The sequence below is a fragment of the Seriola dumerili genome, unplaced genomic scaffold (assembly GCF_002260705.1).
Source record: "Seriola dumerili isolate Sdu_G_001 unplaced genomic scaffold, Sdu_1.0 BDQW01000449.1, whole genome shotgun sequence".
NCBI lineage: Eukaryota > Metazoa > Chordata > Actinopteri > Carangiformes > Carangidae > Seriola > Seriola dumerili.
In genome coordinates, this window is record NW_019174704.1 from 4151572 (window position 1) to 4173951 (window position 22380).

Here is a 22380-nt window from a genome sequence, read left to right on the forward strand (position 1 = left end):
CCCGCCCCCTCCCCCCTTGATGGATTGAACAACAACAGAGCAGTTATCTATCTTGTTCAGTGTTATTGTTGACACTGAAAGCCTGTATAGGCCTACTTTTTTCCACACAGAAAATCCACAGGAATTGATAAGGGAACCGATAGAATCGATAAAGAATCGGATTGATAAGCAGAATCTATAATTGCACTGGTTTCAATAAAATCTTATCGACTCCCATCCCTAAAGGTGAAACTTTTGTAGAGGAAATTATGATAACAAGCGCAATTATTTTTTCCCATAACCAGGAGTGAGAGTTCTTGCTTTTCCTCTCGGGAAATGGGCTGATTGTTGGGTTTCTTTTTGACATTGTCAAGTTGTGCAGTTTTCATCCCTTGCATTTTATATTTGAAGACACAATGAATCTATTTTTAGAAACTAAATCAAAAAGCATCCTCGTGAATTGGACTAAACATTTCTTATTGTTTGCATTTTCGCAGTGAAGCTATTTAGTTATAGTTTTAAGCTTTAAGCTAAACCATATCATTCATGTTGTTACAGTACATCTACTGATTTAATGATATCTCTAATATCAAGCTATTTTCCATTTGTAACAAACAACTAAATTAGGCCCATCTCCATCTCCAAATTATTGTCCAATTGCCAAATCATATTGGATATCTCATTTCAGGGTGGCTCTAACCACCTCCCCATGCTTTGTAATCAAGCACAAATATGCCAGAAAATACAAATTAGTTTTTTTGAAATACTTTCAATATGCTCAGCAAGTCCTTTGTCATAAAAGTGGCGTGAACCTGTTCCGAACAAGTTGTTTCTAATAGAGCAGATTCGGCATGTGTCCTCTGGCCTGAGACCGATACATTAACCTCCCTTGTTATCAGAGGGCCGTTCTAAATCACACTGACTGGACTCCACACCTCATTTCCACCCTGCTCCTGCTCTGCTCTACTTGATGAGCCATCCACTTTGTAATTGTTTGAAAAGGAGAGGAAGAGAGAGAGCGACAGACAGAAAGGATGTGAGAGAATATTGAACAAAAGAGAGCTAGGGACACGAAATGATGAAATTATGTTTTTTTGAGGAAGAGAGAAACAGATGCGGTTCTGTATCAAATGAAATGCAGAACCCAGTGGGATAGGACTGTCACAGATCTTTAGCACAGTTGCAGAACTTTTACCAAGGTTTCTGTGTTGTTTCACAAAGCAGATTAAAGTCAAATAACAAAATGCAAATCACCCTTTTCTAATTTAAATGACTGCAAGTGTCTGAAAATCACAGGTTTACTTTTTTTTTCTTTTTTTTTTAACTGCCAAAGAAAAAAAACAATGCAAATGATTGGAAAGAAACTGTCAAAATCTCAAAATCTTTGTATAACCCAACAGATCACTGAAACTCAGTAATGAGAATAACAAGCAGCCAGGTGTTGCACATCCTAAATGCCCAATTAAATGTAGTAAAGAGGAGCGTTTGAGAAGCACAAAACACAGACACTTCACAGACTTCATTTCCCTGCTTATACAAAACATTAATAAAGCACAAAAATAATTTTTGCCAAAGCATGCGTGATTTTCGTTTTATATCTTTGCATATTAATGCTTTTCATTCTGCTGTCAGTTTTTCTTTTTTTTTTTTTTGGCTTCTCCGAACACTGACAACAGTCACTATTTATTCTTACATTCATGTACGATGTATTTTTACAAAATTTTTATGCACAGTATTTTAAATGACTGTTGTTATACTGTTTCAACTACAATGCAACTACCTTATCTATCACCTGGTAGCTGGGGGGGGGGGTTATTTTCACCAATCAGCACTGAACCAGCATGTTAACTGCAAGGAGTCTTCCTATCCTTATGTTCATTAACCCCGACAAAACCTCACCTTTTTCTGCTTGCGTTCATTAAAACGAAACACAACTCGTTACTCGTGTCAATCTCTATATCCATGATCTCATTTGGATTTCCTGTAAACAATAATCCTTTGACTCTCTCACTTATTAAATGCTAGGTTTGTTAGCATCTCCAAGTCACATATTGTTTTTGTACAACTAATCACCACATTTTTGTATTATAGTAGTTTGTCACTCCAGTTAATATTTCCTCCTGTTTCCCTTCTGAAGAACATGAAGCGCATAGAAACAGAATATACACTAATTAGCAGGGTATTTTTCCTTACAGGCTTACTGTGTTTCTACGGGTGATTACTGCGTCTCCCAGTGGCCCGCGACTGCGAGAAGAGCTTCCTGTAAGGCAAAATGGAAGCTTAGCCAGGACATTATGTTCTTTTAATTTACCACAGAGTGCGAACAGGTAGTCAGAGATATCCTTGGTGGCTTGAAGTGGAGGTAGTCTCAAGAGGATACGCTTTCTCATTAAGGTCAGATGCTATAATTCTCTCCTCAACTTGGCACGCGACTATCTTTAATTTGGGCCTTGTACAATTTTCTATCAGTATATTATTCACCGTGACAAGGTTGTAGTTCTTAACCCGGAAGCGACAGGAATTGTGTGTTCAGGCTTGCCCTTCTGTGAAACTGTATTCTGTACTGCATATGTCTTACAACACTTGACATTGTTGAAACTAACAATATAGGCGGCGAGTTTTTTATACAATGATCTATTCAAAGAAAGGAAAAGTATCAGTATTATTTAGCCATTTTCCTCTTTTTAAAAGAAAATCTTGGTAACATTGTCCCAGAACAGAAAGCCAAACCTGGAGACTTTATACAAATGTCAGATTAGAAGATTCTTGTCAGATCTGCTATTGGACTCGTCAAGAATGTCAATCGGAGCTGATGTTTCACGCCTCACTGAATTCACTGAAAAGCTCTCTTGGCGTCTGCCATTACTCTCCTCTCTATGCGATCTTAAGCCCAGACAGCTCAGCCTGCTATCTCACATTAGGGTTTTCCCAGGGTCCAGATAAGCAAGCAGATAAGCACCAAATCGGTGGTGGTTTTCCACACAGTTTTAAGCAGATATCATGGTTATCTTTTTATTTAATTAACGGTAGCTGGGAGATGATATTGAATCTATGTCATCATATTTATTCAGACTTCCCCAGAACATCCTATAGAGTAAAAAAAAAAAAAAAATGTTAATGTTAATCTCATGCGCTGACACTGGACAGAGTGAAGACATAGTCCAAATCTGATTTTTAACACCACATCTAATCAAACTGAATCCATTAACATATTTTTCCCTTGGTGGCAGTACGCTTCTCAGTGTGATTTTTGTGAGGCATTATTCATGTTGAGTTCAGGAACTCAGGAGATTATGATTGACACAAACAGTTTCACACTCTTAGTTCGACATTGTCGCACCATAAATGCATCTCTGCCACTAATTGTTCCACTTCTTTGTGGAAATAAGAAGGCGTGAAACATTGTCTGGATAGTCAGTCTGACTTGTTACATATGATACAGATAGAGAGAGTGTGTGTGTGTGTGTGTGTGTGTGTGTGTGTGTGTGTGTGTGTGTGTGTGTGTGTGTGTGTGTGTGTCGCATTTAAATGAGGAACAACAACAATCAACCCAGCAAGCCACTCACCGGCAGTCTGACTTTCTTTTCCACATTTAAAATTGACTAAATAAATAAACACGGACGCAAAAACGAACACAAAGGGCAACACATGTTAATACACAATGTATATATGCATGTGAAGGTGTACGTAAGCGCAGTTGAAGTGTTCATCATCCTGACAGGATCAGGGTGTGTTCAATGTGAAAAGCCATCTGATTGTGGGCAACCATGCTGGGAATAAATGACAATTGTGACATATTGGTGTGGGATCTCGGGGAATAGAGAAGATTATATTACCGGCAGAGCCACTGGAGCAGTCCATCACCCATGCGCATGCAGCTAACAGACACCCTATGCTAAGTGTGTGCATGTGTGTATCTGTGTATATGTTTGTGTGTGAGCAAAACAGACAGATGGAGCAGACAGCCTGCATGTAAGGACATAAGCTTGTGTGTGTGGAACGGAATCCAATATTCTTATTTCTCAGTCTCTTTGTCCCTCAGATCCCCTCAGTCCCCACCCAGTAATGATATATTTCTATCTCAGTTACACACCACAACCCAGAGAGACCTCTGCCAATATCACCACATGTAGCACTTGTTTACACACCACTGAACCAGAGGGAGCTGTGTGGAGACCAAGCAAGGCAGAGATGAAATGAATATTTATTTCAAATAAGGGTGGGGATGTTCGCTATCGGACTCGTATTATCATACTCTCTGACCTAAACTGTAGAGGTTATTGCTTCATCATGTTATACGATAGCTCTATTCCAAAGGGGCTTAAAGGAAAAAAAAAAATACACACACACACACACACACACATACACACACACACACGCACAGATATTTGATTCAGATTCGCTTGCGGTCACATCCCTGTCCTATTGTCAAACATGTTAGTCAAGGACAAGGAACTATTACTGCGAACGTACCTGGCACTATTTTAGGTCGCTGTCTGCTGACTTTTCAATATGCTATAACTCAAGTCTGCCCATTCACTGAAGAGTTTAACAGTGACTGAACAACCTTTTTGAAATAGTGCTGACTAATTCTTCATTCATGGGTAATTGTCCTTGACTGCTGCGAGTGAGAACGGAATAAGGTGGCCATCATTATTCCAAGGTTTTCTCCGGAAAGAGCAATTGAGGAAAGCGAAGAGGCAATAGCTCCTAGAGCTCATTTCAAAGAGGACGATGCTGACGGTGATGACACTGCTGGTGGCACTGTGGACACTAAAATAACGATTAAGTTCAGGAATGTAAAGCGGTTTTCTAGTTAAAAACGAAAAATACGTTCCCAGTCTTTTCAGTGGCGCGACACAACCTTGCACACTACTTAAAGTCTGTGTTGGGACCACAGTTATACTATCCACCTCCCTGGGATGGAGTGGATCAATGACCATTAAAGATGTAATTTCAAGATGGCTCCTGCAAGTCATAGTGGCATGAATAAAAGATGCTCAAGCACAATGCAGACACACACACACACACACACACACACACATACATGCATATTCACCCTCTCTATCCTGTAGGCCTAGACATGAGAAGCACAAATGCAAAAGTACTTGCATGCATGCACGTACATGTGCAAGCACTTGGCTGAAATGAGTGAAATGAGATCTGTGGGAATCTGTTGGATAGTACAGTATATGGTATGGTATGATATATGATATATGATGTGATGTGATATATTAATTAACATCATAGCACTGGGCGGCTCAGCACTGGTTTTACTTTGTTTTACATGTCCACGTAGCATCACAGTTTTAAGTTAAATCTCTCAGTTTTTGCTCGACTCTTCAACCACTGGATGGTTAGAATCAAAGGTAGAAATATCTTGAGCGCAAATATTTCACACTCCACCTTATACTTTCTGTCTTTCTTTCTTCCTTTAAAGTTCTATCCCCTTGGTTAGATATCCCCATATAGAAATGTATCTGACTCATCCTCAGCCTCTGATAGCTTAAGAGTGTGTGATCAGGTTAAAAGACTTAGACTTAGAGCAGTGTGGTGAAAAATAAAGAGGAGATCAGATTGCTACACCCACTGTCTATGCCCATTAAGAGCAACATCCTGGAGGTGGAGCACCTGTCCGGCTGTAAATGCCACGGCACCGAGACCAGACCAGACCTCTCCTTTTCGGAGCGGAAAACCTTCTTCGTGAATCCACAATAGACATTTTTCTTCTTCTTAGCCATGAATGCTCTGAGAGTTTCGTGTCAGAAAGGACATTATGATACAGGTCTGCCAGGCACTGATAGAAAGTCTCCTAACATTTAGAAGTTGTTCCCCCGGTCGTAGCCATGCGTCAGTCCAGTTGGTAAGACAGGTCAGACAAGTTAGGATGCCTACAGGCTGCCAACAGGCCCAGCTCCCTGAACACTGCACAGTAGCCAGAATAAGTGAAAAGTTAGCAGAGGGCACGATATATCATCTCCACACCTCACTGGAGCTGGAGCCTGCTGTGTATTAGTGTTCCTGTTTTAAAGTTTAGTCATACTTATTGCTATGCAGCTCATCTGACAGGCAAAAGAAAGCATGCAGATTAGGTACTCATCAGGCAACATATTCTTTTCTGTTTGCATCATGAATTTTATTGTATTTAAATGAGTGTTTTGTACTGCTATATATTTTGATTATCCTCACCCTAACCCACAGGCGAATTTGCATTGTTCTTGCCTGAGCAAATTGTTTTAAATCTCAGATGGGATGCAGTTCAGGGTGTGTTGAGTCAGCCCTCGGACCCCTGCTGCCAGGATTAGTCAGCTCTGTCGCTGTTGTTGATGCTTCCTTCCCCGCCCCAGCAGTCCTCCTCTGTGTCTCTTGTCGATCCCTCCATCTTTTCTCGGGTTGTCCCTCTCTCCTGTGAAATGGCATAAAAGGGTCAGATTCTCACATTTTTCACGCCTGTCATTTCCATTTCTAATCCTCCAAGGCACTGTCTTGGCTCGCACCAATGATGCAGAGCTCTGAGCACCCACCCACAGAACAGTGTACTGCAGTCGCAGCCAAATACTCGCAGGCTTTTTTGTTAAGGAGAAGCACCACAGGTGAATATGGCAGGATGGTGTCCATTTCTCCTATTTAAAAAAGAGATAAACATGCAGATGGTGTAAGAGAACTTTTTTGTACATGTTTTTTTTTTTTGTACAATTTTTAAGTAAATCATGTAGATAGTTTAAAAATGTACTGATTTATAACCTGGTAAATATGCAAACTGTCAGTTTATAGCTATTTGGCCATTTTTAAGTGAGTCAGTTGACTGATTCTGAGCTTGTAATTAAAACAAACCACACAAAATAAGTTGTTCCTGTTTGTGTGTCCCTGCTAGTTCTAACATCCAACGTGAGTGAGGACTTACGTATGCAACAAAGAAAAGCTCTGACTAGCTTTTTATATTTTCCTTCTCTTTCATTTGGCAGCTAGGTTTCCGATCAACTCAAAATCATCCCAGAAAATGCTGCATCGTAATGTAAAACATAAATTCTGACAATGAAGATTGATGCAGCAGTGAAACAGAAAAAAAAAAATCTCTGCAACAGAGCCAAGTGATGAATAACTGTATAATGTGAGATGCACACACATGGGGTTGCTGCTGGCTGCACTTCAAATTTAGATACTGTATAGTATAATGACAAGCCCCAGAGCTTAATGTTGAAGCATTTTTAGCTTGCTTACTAGCTCATCATAGAGGATCTATGCAGGTTTTTCGTACTTAAATATAGAAACTCAAATCAATATCGGATAGTTATGTATGTATGCATGTGCCACATGTGTGCCACAAGTAGTTGAATAATTAACGGTTGATATTTTATGACAGTGGTGTTAAGCTTCATAGAGAAGCTGAAAAGAGAATGTAAGTGTAATACTCACATACTTCTTTTTTGGTTGTTGTCTCTCAGGGCTTCCATAGAGTTTTGATGGAAATACTGTAGAATTATTCAATTCTTCTTCAGAGAACTTGTCAACAAAAGCTGAGCCTCCTCACCAACTTTGCTCATTCAAGCCAATGAAGAAAGCATTTAATTTACTCACAATCAAGTTAAAGGATTTCAAGGCTTCATGCAGTTCTTCATGCAATCATGTTGGTTATTTTTGCCCAACATGAAAACGCCACCATCATATGCAGTTACCAGTGTGTGTGTGTGTGTGTGTGTGTGTGTGTGTGTGTGTGTGTGTGCGTGCGTGCGTGCGTGCGTGCGTGCGTGCATGCATGTGTGGGCATGCACACATATGTATAGTATGAGATTGACCAGATGAGTTTTTTGATTGACAACAATGAGCTTTAATGGCAGCTCGATAACAGCCGTGCTTAAGATGTGATACGATATTTATAGACGAATTATACCCACTCTCACACACCAGCATGCACACACACACTTTCAACAGTGCAGAAGGCAGCAGAGTGGATGCATATTGACGCACTTTAACCATGAAGTATTACTAGCTGTTAGACAACTGTTATTATGTTCTCAAAGTGGATCTTTGAAGACTTTGGACCGAATCAAGATATTAATAAAGTCAAACTTTGTATGAGCACGCCAGCTACTGTAGTGCTCTTATCCTGAATCACACAAAGGCAATCAGAGTCCATTCAAATCACCATGAGGGAGGAATCTAAATCGACATTTAAATCACGCAGCAGAATTATATGGAAAGTGAGTTTCTTGTTCTCTCCACAGTTGTTTGAGTGAGGACCTCTGAGACAGAAATATGATGAACTCACTTTGAGAAGTAATCTTGTGTTGTTTTTTTTTTTTTGCTGAAAGCCAACCTTGGCAGGAGTTTCAGTGCAGACAGAACATTAGGTTTGTTAATAAAGGGGCTTCGCTGAGTGCCTATTACATTGGTGGATGTCTTTAAATTCTGGTCTAGAACCAACAGTATGAGTACAATCAAACTGCACAGTTCAGGATGATTCATTCAGTTTATTCAAACAGTATAATATTTTGAGTTAAACTTTTTTTTTTAGTTTTTTTTTAAAGAAAACACTTAAGTTGTAATCATCTTTTCAAACTTGAGCTATGACAAAAACATAAAAAAAATCAGAAACAGCTATCTGGTTAAAAAAAAAAAAAAGAACACTAATATGACTCATCTCAGTACAATCAAATCAAGTGTTTGATTAAGGCGTCATAAATCATAAATCTCCAAACTAACCTTAATAACAGAAGCATGAACAGGAGAAGAGAGAAAACTGAATAAAAGTGGGATTAAGAGGGAGAAGGCGAGGGTGACTGTTTGTCTGTACGGCTGCAGATAAAATGAGAACGTTTGACTGTTGAAGACACAAAGAGGCAGGGAGGGGCTGTGTATGAAGCACTGGCATAACCAATAGAGATGGTAGGTAGCAACTGCTAAAGCAAGCCAGAATATTAGAAATTCAATGTCCTCTCTCTCTCTCTCTCTCTCTCCGGCGCTCCACTCTTTTCCACTCTCCTTTGTCTCCTGCAATTTCTGTCTTTTTTTTTTTTTTTTTGTAAAGAAATCCAGCCATTTTCGCTCTCTGCTGTTGTGTGGATGGATGCTACTAACGCTGCAGACCTGTCACTCATTCACCTCTGTGGGGGGAGGCGGGCTCATTGCCTCAGTTGGGGGAAAGTGACTGAGCGGAATGGTTGATTGGCAGAATGGAGTGGGAGAGGAGGCAGTGGGGTGGGATGCTTAGAAAGTGGAGCAGATGAGCACAGAGGAGGGAAGGATATAGAGCGTAAACAGTCTCTTTAAAACATACAAACAAGGGGCGGCCAGCGTGATAGAGAGACAGTACATACTCTGATACTTCTTGAAATTTGCTGTGATGAGAATACAGGAAAAAGAGAGACATGGGTTTACAAAGCAGGGCGACACCTGAATACAGAGATAAGCCTGGACAGCTGAATACAGTGTACGAGTGATTTCTTTTCTCTTTTGAAAAAAAAAAAAAAACCTTGTGGGAGTGCGGATGAACAGGCTTGATGTGATTTTAAAATACTTGCTGCTGGCATGATGTTAGCCGACCAACCACCCCCAAAAGACCGGTTGAACAGATGTGATTGAAGAGAAGAATATGTTAAAAATACCTGCTTGGAGGCGGGTGTGTATAAACAGTTAAGTTGTAAAACAGCCAGTGGGTAAAAGCAAATCTGGCAGTGGTGAGTTGTGCAGGACCATTGGCTTAGATTTCTGCGTCTGGCCTGTAAGAGGATGGTCATTTGTAATGCATGGCGAATACATAACAGCCTTTGCAGAGTTTAGGAGAACATTTATGTCTCCTGTGTAGGTTGAGGTTTCATCAGAAATTGGCAAACGTGTCATCTGTTACCTCAACACAGCCGCAGTTCTTAAAGTATTTAGGAATGAATTTGTGAAGGACATTAAAGTTTCACAGATTAAGTCGTTCTTTCTTCCTCGACCACAAGGAACCTGAAGAAAAAGCGAGAATTTATAGTATGTCCGTTCTGAGGAATGCAGAGAGAATCTCAGTCTAGCCCTGGATTGTCATTCTGTATTGTGATGAAACTTTGGTCATCTGGGTGGTGCAGAGGGCGGCCCTGGCTTGGTCCAGTGTGTCAGGCTCAAGGACAGTTGGATGGGGACCGGAGAAGTCGGCGGTGCCCTCCCGGTTAGACGGGCCTCTCTCCCCTTCAAGACATCACCGCTCGCAGGGCTGATGATTTAATTCAAGCCCATAAGATTTCAAAGACACTAATGCAGTGTCGCGAGGGCTGCTCATGACACTTTTATGAAACACATTTGGCTTATCTGAGGCCTGTACCATTGGTGAGGCAAAGGAAGCCAAAAGCGAAATGATGTGATCGAGGAGTTTGCCAAATTTCAGGGGCATCGGGCAGATAATTTGAGAAAGCCTGGTTGCAGGAGTTCTCCGCTGCTTTGGCAGTGACTGGGGGTGTTGATGGGCACAGAGTGGCGGATCAGCTGTTTGGTTTGGATTAGAAGGCAGGTGTTCCAGGGATAGCCCTGAGAGCAGATTGTACAGATGGAGATGACTGTGCATAATGATACTTTGCTACAAGGCTGATTAAAGTTATTGCCAAATGTGTGATTGGCCCTTGTAATGTTTTTGTCCCAGCGAGATGGTTGTCAGATAGGAGGATCGGAGGGAGAACTGAAGTGCATGAAAGTGTTTGGTGGTATTTAGACGTTGTGTGAGAGCGGCGGCGAAGCCCGGGAAGCCACAGGCAGAGATGGTAGGTGGTTAGAAACGCCCACAGTGTAAATTACACGCATTACATCCAAAGAGTCCCAAAACATGGAGGTGAGCGAGCTGGCTTCTGTTAGAGCGCTGACCAGAGACGGCCGGGCAGATATACCAAAGCAGCACCCAGGGAGACGTGTGATGAAGACGCATGCTGAGGTACACAGACAACAGAGGAATTTCACAAAGCATTAATAGTGGGAGAGACACCGGCTGAAGACGGATGCCGATGGAAAAATATCCTCTTTAACAGTTGCAGTTCTCTGGTTTACTTCTTACCTGATGCATCCACGGTTGCGATTCACAACCGAATCAGCTGGTTTCTTGGTGGTTGGATTTGGCGACTATGACGTTAAAGTGCTTGTAATTTGAGGACAGTGAGTAAGAGTTGTGGGTGTGGTTTCAGTCTGTCTTCCACACGCAGTATTGGACTCTTTTTTTTTTTGAATCAATGCTCCTACATGTCTTGATGCTCAGTAAGAGCTGAGCATCAAGACTCAACTGTGGTATATTTCAGAATTGTGCATTATAATTAAGGCATAAACAGTATCAGTGTAAAGATACTGTGAAATTTCCATTTAGGTGCTTGTTGCGTTGCATTATAGGCCCTTGTCTATATGTATAGAAGACCCCAGTGGAGTCTGGCAGCTGCTGTAAAGTGGGGCTTAAGCGGTGCTGAACACAGGAGCATCATGTTGATGAGTTGTGGCCATCATACCTTGCTAGATAAATGTGCTGCATCTGTGACATTATGCGACTCTCTCCAAAGGTGCCAAAGAGGTGAATGCGAGCGGGAAGACATTTACTGTACGGAGCTCTCTGAACCTGCGAGTGGACAGAAATGATGATGGAGTGGCCTACACCTGCAGAGTGGACCATGTGGCACTCACACAGACAACACAGCAGGCCACCGAAGTGCTGGAGGTCCACTGTGAGTGTACACACAAAGACATGCACACACACACACACACACACACACACACACACACACACACGGAGTGCACACGTGGACACGCTGTAAGAGAAAAGGAAAGATACATGAAAGAGGAAGTATCCTGAGCGGTCTGCCGAAAGCCTGTTAGCTGCCAGTCAACCTAATAAGAGCCACATTAGTAGCAGTGGTTACCTTTTTTTACATGACATTTACCTGCATTTTCATCAGACAATATCAAGCTGATATTGGATGAAAATGTAATCATTTATCATCCATGAAGATCTCCATGTGCTGTGTATAATTTGTGATAATAATCTTGTAATTATATCATTAATCACAGTTCTTTTTCATTATATATTTTATCAAAATTTGTCACAGGGTGATTTCTTAAAAAATGATCTATATTTTGATTAATATAATATATATATTATATATATATATAGTCATATTTTTTTGTTTTTTTTTTTTTTTTTTTTTTTTTTTTCAAGAAAAACATCTAACTCAATGGGATGACAAGTTTTGCCTCATGGCTTTCTTTCCGTTCTCTTTTGAATATTAAGTAAATCATAACATCACGACACGTCAATATTGAGATAATCATGGGATCCTCTCTGTCCGTCCTAGATCCTCCTCGTGTGGAGATCATCCACTCCCTTGCAATTCCTCAGGAGGGTCAGTACTTAAAGCTGGAGTGTGTGTCCAAAGGAAACCCTTCGTAAGTCCTTTAAAATTTCGTATTACTCGACGTCAGCCTTTTATATAATGCTTCAGACAGGTAAATGTAGCACGCCTTGTTTCTCTTTCAAATCCTCTTACCTCCCAGGCCAGATCCTGTGATGTGGACAAAGGACGGGGGTGAACTTCCTGACCTGGACCGTATGATTGTAGAGGGGAGGGAGCTCACCTTTACTTCACTCAACAAGACAGACAATGGCACCTACCGCTGCGAAGCCACCAACCACCTAGGGACCAGCCAAGCTGAATATGTACTCTACGTCTACGGTGAGTTCAGAGGGAAGGTTGATATGTGGGCAGTCGTGTTTCACAAGTTAAAGAAACAGAGAGAACTCTTCATAGGTTATTTGACACCACAGAGAGATGAAGGATGTGTCAGAGAAAGAAAAGCTGCACGAGGATGCCTTGGACACAGTAATGCTACATAGAAATAGTGTGAATCGCAACAACTCCATTGCAAAAAGCAGGATTATAATACCTCCTGATCTGCATACTATATCAGTGCTAAGAGTGATTAGTGGTGCCATCTCTCTCTGGGAGAATAAGGGCCTCAGGTGACAAAAATGCCACCAACGCCTTTCCTTAAATAAACCTGCGTCCCAGATCCTCCTCACACACACACACACACACACACACACACACACACACACACACACACACTGGGAGGGAAATGTGTGAGGGAGGCAGAATTTAGTGCTGCGTTGTCAGGAATATCACGAGGAAGGATAAGTAATTCCTAGTAACGCCAGAGGAGGTGGAGGATAAAGGGACTCAGTGTCAGGGAAAACAGATAGCTCTTCCTCTCTTCCGTTTCTCCACTGCCATTTGTCTCTTGGCATTAAGTAATAATGCTCTAAAAAAAAAAAAAAAGGGCAGAGCAGTGGCACATCTCTTTTCCCTTTGTGTTTCGGAGCTCAGACGGTGTGTGATGAGGGACAAAAAGGCAGGTAGTTTTTGGCTGGAGAGACAATAAAACTGGAGGCAAAAGGGAGTTTCTCTGAGTGGATCAATAAAATATTACATTAGTATTATTATTACATGCACCCTCACGGGGGTGTTTCATTTGCTCTCTTATTTAAAAGCGGACCTAATCTAATGAAAAACATGAGAAAATAAACCTCTCAAGTGCCAACAGCTATGCTTTGCCACAGCCAGAGTGATTTCTAAATTGTTCATGAATTCTCCTTGATGAGATTACAGTAATAACAAGATGTGGAGCCAATGAAGGGTGTTACTATCAGGAGTTCGTGAAGTGGCTGTAACCAAGGCCACAGAAACGGGTGAAAACCTCTGGTGGAGGCAGGGATGTTAAAATATTAAATGCTAAACAACATAATAAACGGTAATCGTTGGCACAGTTTGGCCTGAGCAGACAGTCCACACATTCCTTCCTGGACGCGGGCAGATGATAAAATCTACTATGTGGACTGGAAATATTATCGAGAATTGCAAATCTTATCCAAATTGCAGGACCCGCAGTTTTTTTGTTTTGTTTTGTTTGTTTTTTTTTGTTTCGTTTTTTTTTAGTTTTTTGGTAAAGGTAAAATGTGTCACAACATACCACAAATGAAGCATTGTGGTGTTACAGAGATGCCCCGGCCGATGAATCGTATTATCCAGACGTAAGGGAACATGCGTGGTTAGTACAAAACCCAGGAAAAAAAATGACATCGTCATCATTTTTGTGTTTTTTTTTCTCCAGTGAAAATGAAATGCAAAAATTTCCATTCCCACAAAAATTGCGACTCGTATCAAAATCACAATATCTGCCAAAATAATCACGATATGATTTCTTTTTGCATATCGCTCAGTCCTAATGTGCGACCTTGCAGTCACGTGCATACAGAATGTATAACATAAGCTTGAACAGAACAATGTCAGCTCTCCACACCCCTTACGGTGGAGGCATAAGTTTGTACACTGACTAAGGTGGACTGTTGATTACAAAAGAAAAGTCTCCCAGATCTTGAGATCTTTAATTTTATTACTCATCACACAAAGTAGCTACTGTAGAGAGGCATATGTTAAAATACAAACTTCTTAGTTTTCCAAATACAGTTATATCAATGTTCACAGTTCTATTACTAATGCAATACTTAAATAAATTACTATGTTACAATTATTTGCATTCATAGCCACAGAACAGGTCAGCACTGAGGAATGATTTTTTTTAGGCTTATTTTTCCTTGAAATTCAAATCTGTGTGAAGCAGAATTCACATACAGTTGGCAGGGACGGGCAGGTTTAAGTGTTGCCTGCCCATGTCTGAATCTGATCTCCATGCTGGTTAAATTATCATAATTAAAAAAGGACACAGCAGCATATTGATTAGGATCACTTTAATCATTTATTGCTCCACTCAAATATGCCTCTTATTAATTAAACCTTAAAATTTTCATCACATGCTCTATCTCTGGGATTCTGCACTTCCTATCCAATTCCCCACTAACCCCTCACCTAATTGCAGTGCATAGTTTAGGAAGGTTTAATTTGTGTGCTTGTCCCACATGCCAAGGTGTCTGCATGCACCTAACAATTCCTTCAAATGCCAGCCCAGTGTAACAACAAGAATAACCAATGCACGTAGTGACAGTGATGTTATTAAACTGACGAATTCTACGCCACAAAAAAAAGGCAATTGGGTATGGGAGGGTCAAAGATTCCCATCCAGATTCATTACTTGTTCTTTTGAAATGGCACCCAGTCTGTTCCTACCCTTCATTAGTGATTAGCACACCTTTTAGCCTTTCACAATTGCTGCCATAATTCTTGGAAAATACCTTTTTAATGGTTCCCCTCCAAAGAGGAGACATTTTCCCTCTCTCCCCAAGACATGCACTTAGCTGCTTAGTGATTCACAGTGAGGCTGAAATGTCACCGAGACGCGCAGGACAGTCGGCCCTGAGAAGGAGTACCTCGGCCAATTAAAAGCCTCTAGCTCGCTATAAAAAGCAGAGTGACATAAACATAAAAGCCAAGGTGGTAGTGTAACCTCATTAACTTTGTCACACTACGTTTCAGTAAGAAACACTGCCTTGCTTAAAGCACTTTAACCATAATCCTGTAGTGGGGAGTCAAAAACAGAGTATGGCGATGAGGGCTTGGCTAACTTTTCCTGAAATCACCCTTGCAAACACTCACTGATAATTGGCACGAGATCATTTGTCAAATTACCGTCATAATTTGGTGTAATCCAACTTTCTCCCCTGAGAGGTTCCCCCGAGCAGGATCTGTCTTCACGGACATCAGCCAACATTACATTACACTTTAAGTACATATCTCATGATCTCATGACTAAAGATTTTGCACTTTTCCTACGACATGCCAACGGGCTACTCACACCCATGTGGAAAAAGTCAGATTATAGACATCATTATCCCTGTATTTTCCTTGATGGACATTTGTTATTTATCAATTCTCACCCTCACTTTCTATACAGTCTATACTATATACTCTGTGCAGCATATACAGTATTTATATATAACAATTATAAAACAGAACTATGATAATGACCCAACACATGGTGCCACTGACCGAAGAGAATCATTAGGTCAATCTTAATTTGAGGCTTAACTCAGCAGCTGCTCTGCAGGTCGTTTAAGGTTCATCCACTAACACAACAAAATATTTAGTTGCAAGATACATCGATTTATCAGAGTCCACAAAATTCTCCTGAATTAGTGAGAAATTTTGCTCTTTTTTTTGTTTCCTGTCACAATGTATTATTTTGCCTTTAACCAGTTTGTGTTGCTCTTTTAAAGTATCTAACTCCCCCCATGTGAATTCTTTTTTGTTGCTGTTGTTGTTGTTGTTGTTGTTGTTGTATTATTTTTGTGTACATGTGTCTGTCTATCCCTTCCGCCAGAAGCCCCCACCACCTTGCCTCCATCCACCACTCCCCCCCTACATCCCATCCCTCCAGATCCTACTGCACTATTAGGCACCCACGCCTCAGACCCCACAGTCACTGGCAACAGAGGTACAGTACTGCCCCTCGCGTCTCCACATCCTCCTCAGCATGCCACTGTATATTCCCGCTTCCCTCTCACTTTCATGTCTCTGTCTTATGACTTCTCTCTCAGCTACTTCACTGCCTCAAGCGTCGGCGTGCCTGTCTCATGTGGACGCACTAAGACATGTAGACACTGACAACTGGAAGAAAAAAAAAAAAAACGCCCAATACCAAACGTACTTCCTGGGACACAATTCTTTCCTCTCTTCTGATACTGTGTTCTTCTATCTTTTTGTTTCTCTTTTTAATCCTTCAGGACTGTAAACGGACTTTTCAGTGCATGATGACTTACATGTCTATTGAAATTCACTTGTTTTGTGTTATCACATCAAGGGGCGCTATTCATATTTGACTTTAAGACACACTCCAGGTCATTGTATTCAAAAGGAGTCTAGCTGTTCAAATGCCCCATCCACTGTCCCCTTGGTATTTCAAAGACTTCAGTACTTCTGTGGCCTGAAACCTCAAAGAAGCAAATGTCATGTCCAACTGAAAATGTCTGGCCACTGGAGATGTCTCATCATGACTCCTAATGCCGTGTTAAATCTTAGAGAATTCTGACTTAGAAGGAGAGTTGTCATAGTAGCTGCCGCATGGACATTTTACTGCTAAGACTGAGTATTCTGTGTTTTTTACAGAATGGGTTTCTGATTAGTGTGAATGCTGTTGTTATAATCCTTTCAGCATTATACTATAAAATATGAATAATGGGATGTCATCTATAATGAGGCTGAAAAAGAAGTGGGAGAGGCATAAAATGCTGAGGCTATCCCAAATTTCAAGCATCTCTTATCCCTGCAGAGCCTAATGAAATGCCAAGAGTTATGGTTATGGATTTAAGCTTGAAAATCCCTGATATGCAGTGTAAATTCAATTGCCATCATCGTCCTGCAGCGCTAATGCCAACCACACAAAGCATGTTTTCTGGACACCAAACCCCCACCCATAATAGTGATAATGTCTCACCAAATCAGCAACTGTCGAGACAGTGGAGGCAGAGCTGGAAGCGCGAGCCCTTACCCTTCCTTCTGATGTAGGTCACCGAGGTGGTCAAAACACCCTGCAGTCATAAGGTGCCAGATGGACGGGATTACTGAGATGGCGAAATTGTTGTTTGGTTATCTCGGTTGGCGTGCCTCTCTGGTGTTGCGTGGAGGTCGGGGGACAGCACCTACGGGCTTGCAGATGTGTGGGTGGTCTGAAGGTGTTTTACTGGGATATTACGCTGCTCATCCTTCCCAGTAAAGCTCATACCAGGGTTCTGCAAGGACGACTCAGATGGGACAATGTAGATTCCGTCTTGGTTGTTAAACAGTGGACTGGCACTTTGCTCTGGCAAGGATAGCCTTCTGCAGGGTTCATGGGAGTTTGCACCTCCACTCATGCATGGAAATGGGAGGACTTGAAAAAGGCTTGTGTCTGTGTCTCCTGTGGTGTCTTACTGGGTGCACTGTGGGATTACATGTACTAGGGTTGTTGTCATGAGCAATCCAAGCACACTGAAAGAGAGGCAGCATAAAAGTTGTAGCTTGTCACTAGTTCTGTTCGATTGAGTGCTCAGTGTCCATTTTGATGACCTCAGGATAACATATCAGCTTCATGCCAATAATGTATATTGTGTTGTCCTCTATCGCATGATGCTTTCGATTTACTAGTCTATCTTTGCAGCCAGCCATCCACCAAAAGTCACTAGCTCTGAGTAGTGACCGAAAGGTTGAGACTGTGCATTTTAATGGCTGACATCAATCCCCATTGTCAGTCAGTTGAGCTGGTTTAAGAATCTGATGGAGATGTCCTCCTCTGGAAGTATCTGGCTCTGCATTTAAAGGAGCTAGTTTCCATGAAAAAGAAGAAGAAGAGACCAAGATGTCAACATGATAAGCCTCTCTATGGAGGCTCTTCGGCACATCCAACTGGGAGGAGATCTTTGAGGTAGATCCAGACTGTGCTGGTTGGATTACATATTCCACCTGACATGTGAGAGCATCAGGATCCTTCAGGAGGAACTAGAGGACATAGCTGGGAAAAAGGATGCTTTTGCATCACTTTGACCTAAATATGCAGTCGTAAATACACCGAATGGATATCACGAACCTCTAGGGAGGTAAAGATGCTCTAGCTCCTGAGTCTTTATCTCCAAGGGATATCTGTATGTATGTAATTGTTATGTGATTTTACATCATTAATTTAAGATCTCCCTTAATAATCCAGAGTGAACAGTTGGTCTTCCTTTTTTTTTTAACGATTATTAGTTATATTAGCAGTTGGACAGGAATTGGTAAAATATCAATGTCACTTTCAGGACATTTCAAAAGCCTCTGTGTGACTAAGTTGCACACTTAATCACACAAAGGTATGAAGTGAAAATGATCATTGTTTGGTTGAATTTCAGTCGGCCGGTCTCTTTCCACGCAGCAACATTATGACAATAATGCTGACATGGCTCCATGTCTCCTACAGCAGAGTGATATGTCAATCAAAGTCTGCCAATGTGCTGCGTTCGGCTGTATGCAAAGGAGCTTGTTCACTCATGCATCATCTGGATCATGGTTTGACAAACAGCCTTTGACTCAACACCTCTAATTCAGCTTCAAATGCATTACATAGCCGAGCAGCCGAGAAGCATGTGTCCGTTCTCTCATCATATAGATGTAGTCGACTTTACCTTCTGTCTTGTCTCTGCTTTTTTGCTCCCTCTCTCCATTCCACTCAACTTCACGGTGCTCTGCGGTCCCATTCATTCAGAATAATTTCCTCTCATCACCGCTGCTTTCTCTAAATTACCATCTTTAAAGTCCTTCAGGAGCCTCAAATCCCCTTCTACCTTCCCTTAGTTTTACTTTAACTCTAAGCTTTTGTTTCAAATTTCCCTCACCCACTTTGTCTCTTCTAACCTCACATCTCTCTGAAGACCCTGTTTGATAACAGGCTTCCACACGTTGTTGGATATTCCTCATCAGTGTGTCTCAGTTCTTCTCTGATGCCTGTTTGTGTAGCGCAGAGACACAAGAGGAGCTGAGTCTCTCAGTGTATCTTCAGGGAATCTAAATATCAGACTCCTTCACTGCGTCCCCAGTCACAGGATACTACACTATCTTCTTTCATGTGTCTACTTGATTTATTACCAGGTCTTTTCACAGGCTCTGGATGAAAGCAAACAACTGTGGAGCTGCACCATCCCCGTGACGTTTTGTCTTTTTAATAAAGTTGTCTGGAAGAGGAAATACACACTGTAGGTTTAGCACTAGAGCCTGTATGCAGAATATTAGCATATTATATGCCTGATGATCTTTCACGTGCATCCTTCTCTGTTCTGCTGTGTTCTTGCATCTTACTATTCATAATGGATGTTTCCAAACAGCACAAGACTGTGACAACAAAGGCTTATGCATCTTTCAACAAGAAACAGTCTGGGGAGAAAATACATAATCACCAACCACTGTTTTGATAAAAACCAAGTGCTTTTGACTATTTTTAATCTAAGATCATGAGTGTCCGAAGTCTCCCAGGCCTTCACTGTTAACATATTAGTAATAATTGTGAGTCAAGAGTGAGGTCTACTTGGCTGTGATCTTAATAAGCCGTGTTAGCTATATTTGCTACAAATCTGGATCGAAACAAACGGGATGTTGTATTAATTCAGTCTTAAATAACCTTAATGTTTATTAGAATAAATTTAGATTTGGTTTCCTGTAATATTGAAAATAGGTTGGTTATAGTTGGTTATAGCTGCAAACCTAAGTGGTTATTTTACTAAGCTTTGGGCAGCTAAAAAATGTACTATTAATATTATTATTTTTATCATTTATTTTTTCTGGGTGGGAAAAATCTGAATGAGTTGAGAGAAGATTGAGGTCCGGATGCTGTAAGTGTTGGTTTTTGTGCTTTTCATTTGTTTTCTGATATGTTAAAAAGAAATAGCCTCGGGGCGCCTCAGTGGCTCATCCGGTAGAGCACGTACCATTTCGGCTTAGTCCTTACCGCAGCGGCCCGGATGGAAATCCCTCCCTCTCTCCCCAACTTTCCTATCTTTTTCTCACACTAACTATAATAAAGGGGGAAAAAAAGCCTCAAAAATAACTTTAAAAAAAGAAGAAAGAAATAGCCTTAAATTCACCAACAAGATACCGTCCCACGGAATCAAGACTGAGAAAAGATCAGTATTTTAATTACATGTGTAAATTGTCCAGGGAGCTGAAAACAACTGCTTCCACTTTCTGTAGGTAGCAATGAGTTGTTTTCTTCTCAGTACTTAAAGGATCTGATGTTCTGTATTTACCTAAATGTGTTTGTAAGATATGAAATGTGAAGATATTTTTCAGTATAATTTCACAATAAGAGTTTTTTATGATTTTGATTTTGCTGACATGGTGACAGTAAGTATACGTTAAGTGGCTAATACAATAAATGGAAGCATTTATTCACCCTTGTAGGGATAAATATATATATATCATATTGTAGACTCAGTGGTTCTAATGGGACATGTAAATTTGACAGTAACCCGTTCCTTTAATTCTAGCTGTTGCTGACCTTTGCAGTGTAGCTAGTGCCCAGTTATGCGCGAGATTCCTCTTGTTTTTCATCCGTACTGTATAATGGCAGGACTGATGTATAACCGCAGTCTGTGATTCACTTTATTAATGAAGTGCTGGCAGGTATGCCCAACACACACACTGCTTCAGTAGCCCAGCCAGCCTTAATGGCTATAATAACTCTTTCGCTAAGTATCAGAGGTCTATGCAATGTCATCAGACCCCCCCCCCCAACCCTTCAACGAGCACACGCACGCACATACACACATTCTCCTCCCCCCACCGCCTCTGATTTCTCTCAAATGTGCCAAATGCTTTTTCATGGCTTGCTGATTAGCTGTGACCTTGCGAAGCTGAAAGGTTGAATCATGAACAAGGGTTTCCTTTGGTGTTTAAAATATTTACTATTCACTTCTCATAATCAGCATTCGTACGGCCAACCCCAGCGCCTGTAGCCTGATATTGCCGCAGAAAAAGGGCTCACTGGCAAGAAGATAGCAATTATTCATGCCTACTGTCTCTGCCTGTGGAGAAGAGAGAAAAACTAAAAAAAAAAAAAAAAAAATATCCATCTATCCTGAAGATAAAAGTAAAGAAATGCAGCAACCTTCAGACTCTTAATCAAAGTGTACAGTATTGGAAGATATCGCAAAATTGTCTTAAATTGATACCAGATAGATGGTTGCTACCTGAGGCTTTAACTGTCAGTGGGGAACAGTGGTGGTTACCATGGTAACGCATAAACATAATGGTTTTTTCTGGTTAGTACACCAAAGGGAAAAATACAAAGGATCTTTCCTCTCCTCTTGAAGTTGATAGCAGTGATGACACACTTGAGGAGAATTCAAGAGTGGAGGCAAGGGATTGGTCAGGGTTCAAAAGTTGGGATTAGTCTAAGCTTTCTCCTTTTTCAAGTGAGTATTGGCCAAAAAAAGCTGCATATGAATAGTAACATTAAAACAGGACAGCTCTCAACCTGAGACTTGAGCCAGCTGAAACGTCGCACCGTCCTCACAAGCAACAGCCCACTATTTTTAAATTAGTAGCGACATACCTGAGGATTTCCTTTGCAAATCAAACTCCTGCTGTAAACAACAACATGCAAAACCTTTTTTTTTTTTTTCTTCACCTCTGAAGATAGTTTAAGATATCTGAGAGTTGAAAGCAGAACAGGGGGAAATCACATCCTTTCGGTAAAGTGTTGTTACTGTAAAAATCACAAGGGTTTAAGCTGTTCATTTGTCTCAATCAGAGTTGCAGCCTAATTGAGTTATCCAACAGGATGAAAGTGCTGGGAATTGTTTCATCTAGTATTCACTGTTTTTGGATAGTTTATATACTTGTTGGTTTTTAAGAATCAACGTTAGAAATAAATAGAAATAACAGAAAACTTGCAGCAGATAATAAATAAGTTAAAAGGTTGTATCAAAACTAGACACAATTGAGA

General features: G+C 40.9%; 1 protein-coding gene across 4 annotated transcripts in view; it reads left to right on the forward strand.

The window, feature by feature from the left end:
* The window catches only part of LOC111234441 (cell adhesion molecule 2-like), a 203867-nt gene that overhangs the window by 170405 nt on the left and 11082 nt on the right, over positions 1-22380 (forward strand). For 3 of the 4 annotated variants that reach the window (XM_022762536.1, XM_022762539.1, XM_022762538.1), the window contains 4 exons: positions 11490-11651; positions 12279-12369; positions 12478-12656; positions 16255-16368. In XM_022762536.1, the coding sequence (XP_022618257.1) occupies positions 11490-11651; positions 12279-12369; positions 12478-12656; positions 16255-16368 (546 nt within the window). The remainder of the gene's footprint in view (positions 1-11489; positions 11652-12278; positions 12370-12477; positions 12657-16254; positions 16369-22380) is intronic. The other variant, XM_022762537.1, reaches the window with a different exon arrangement.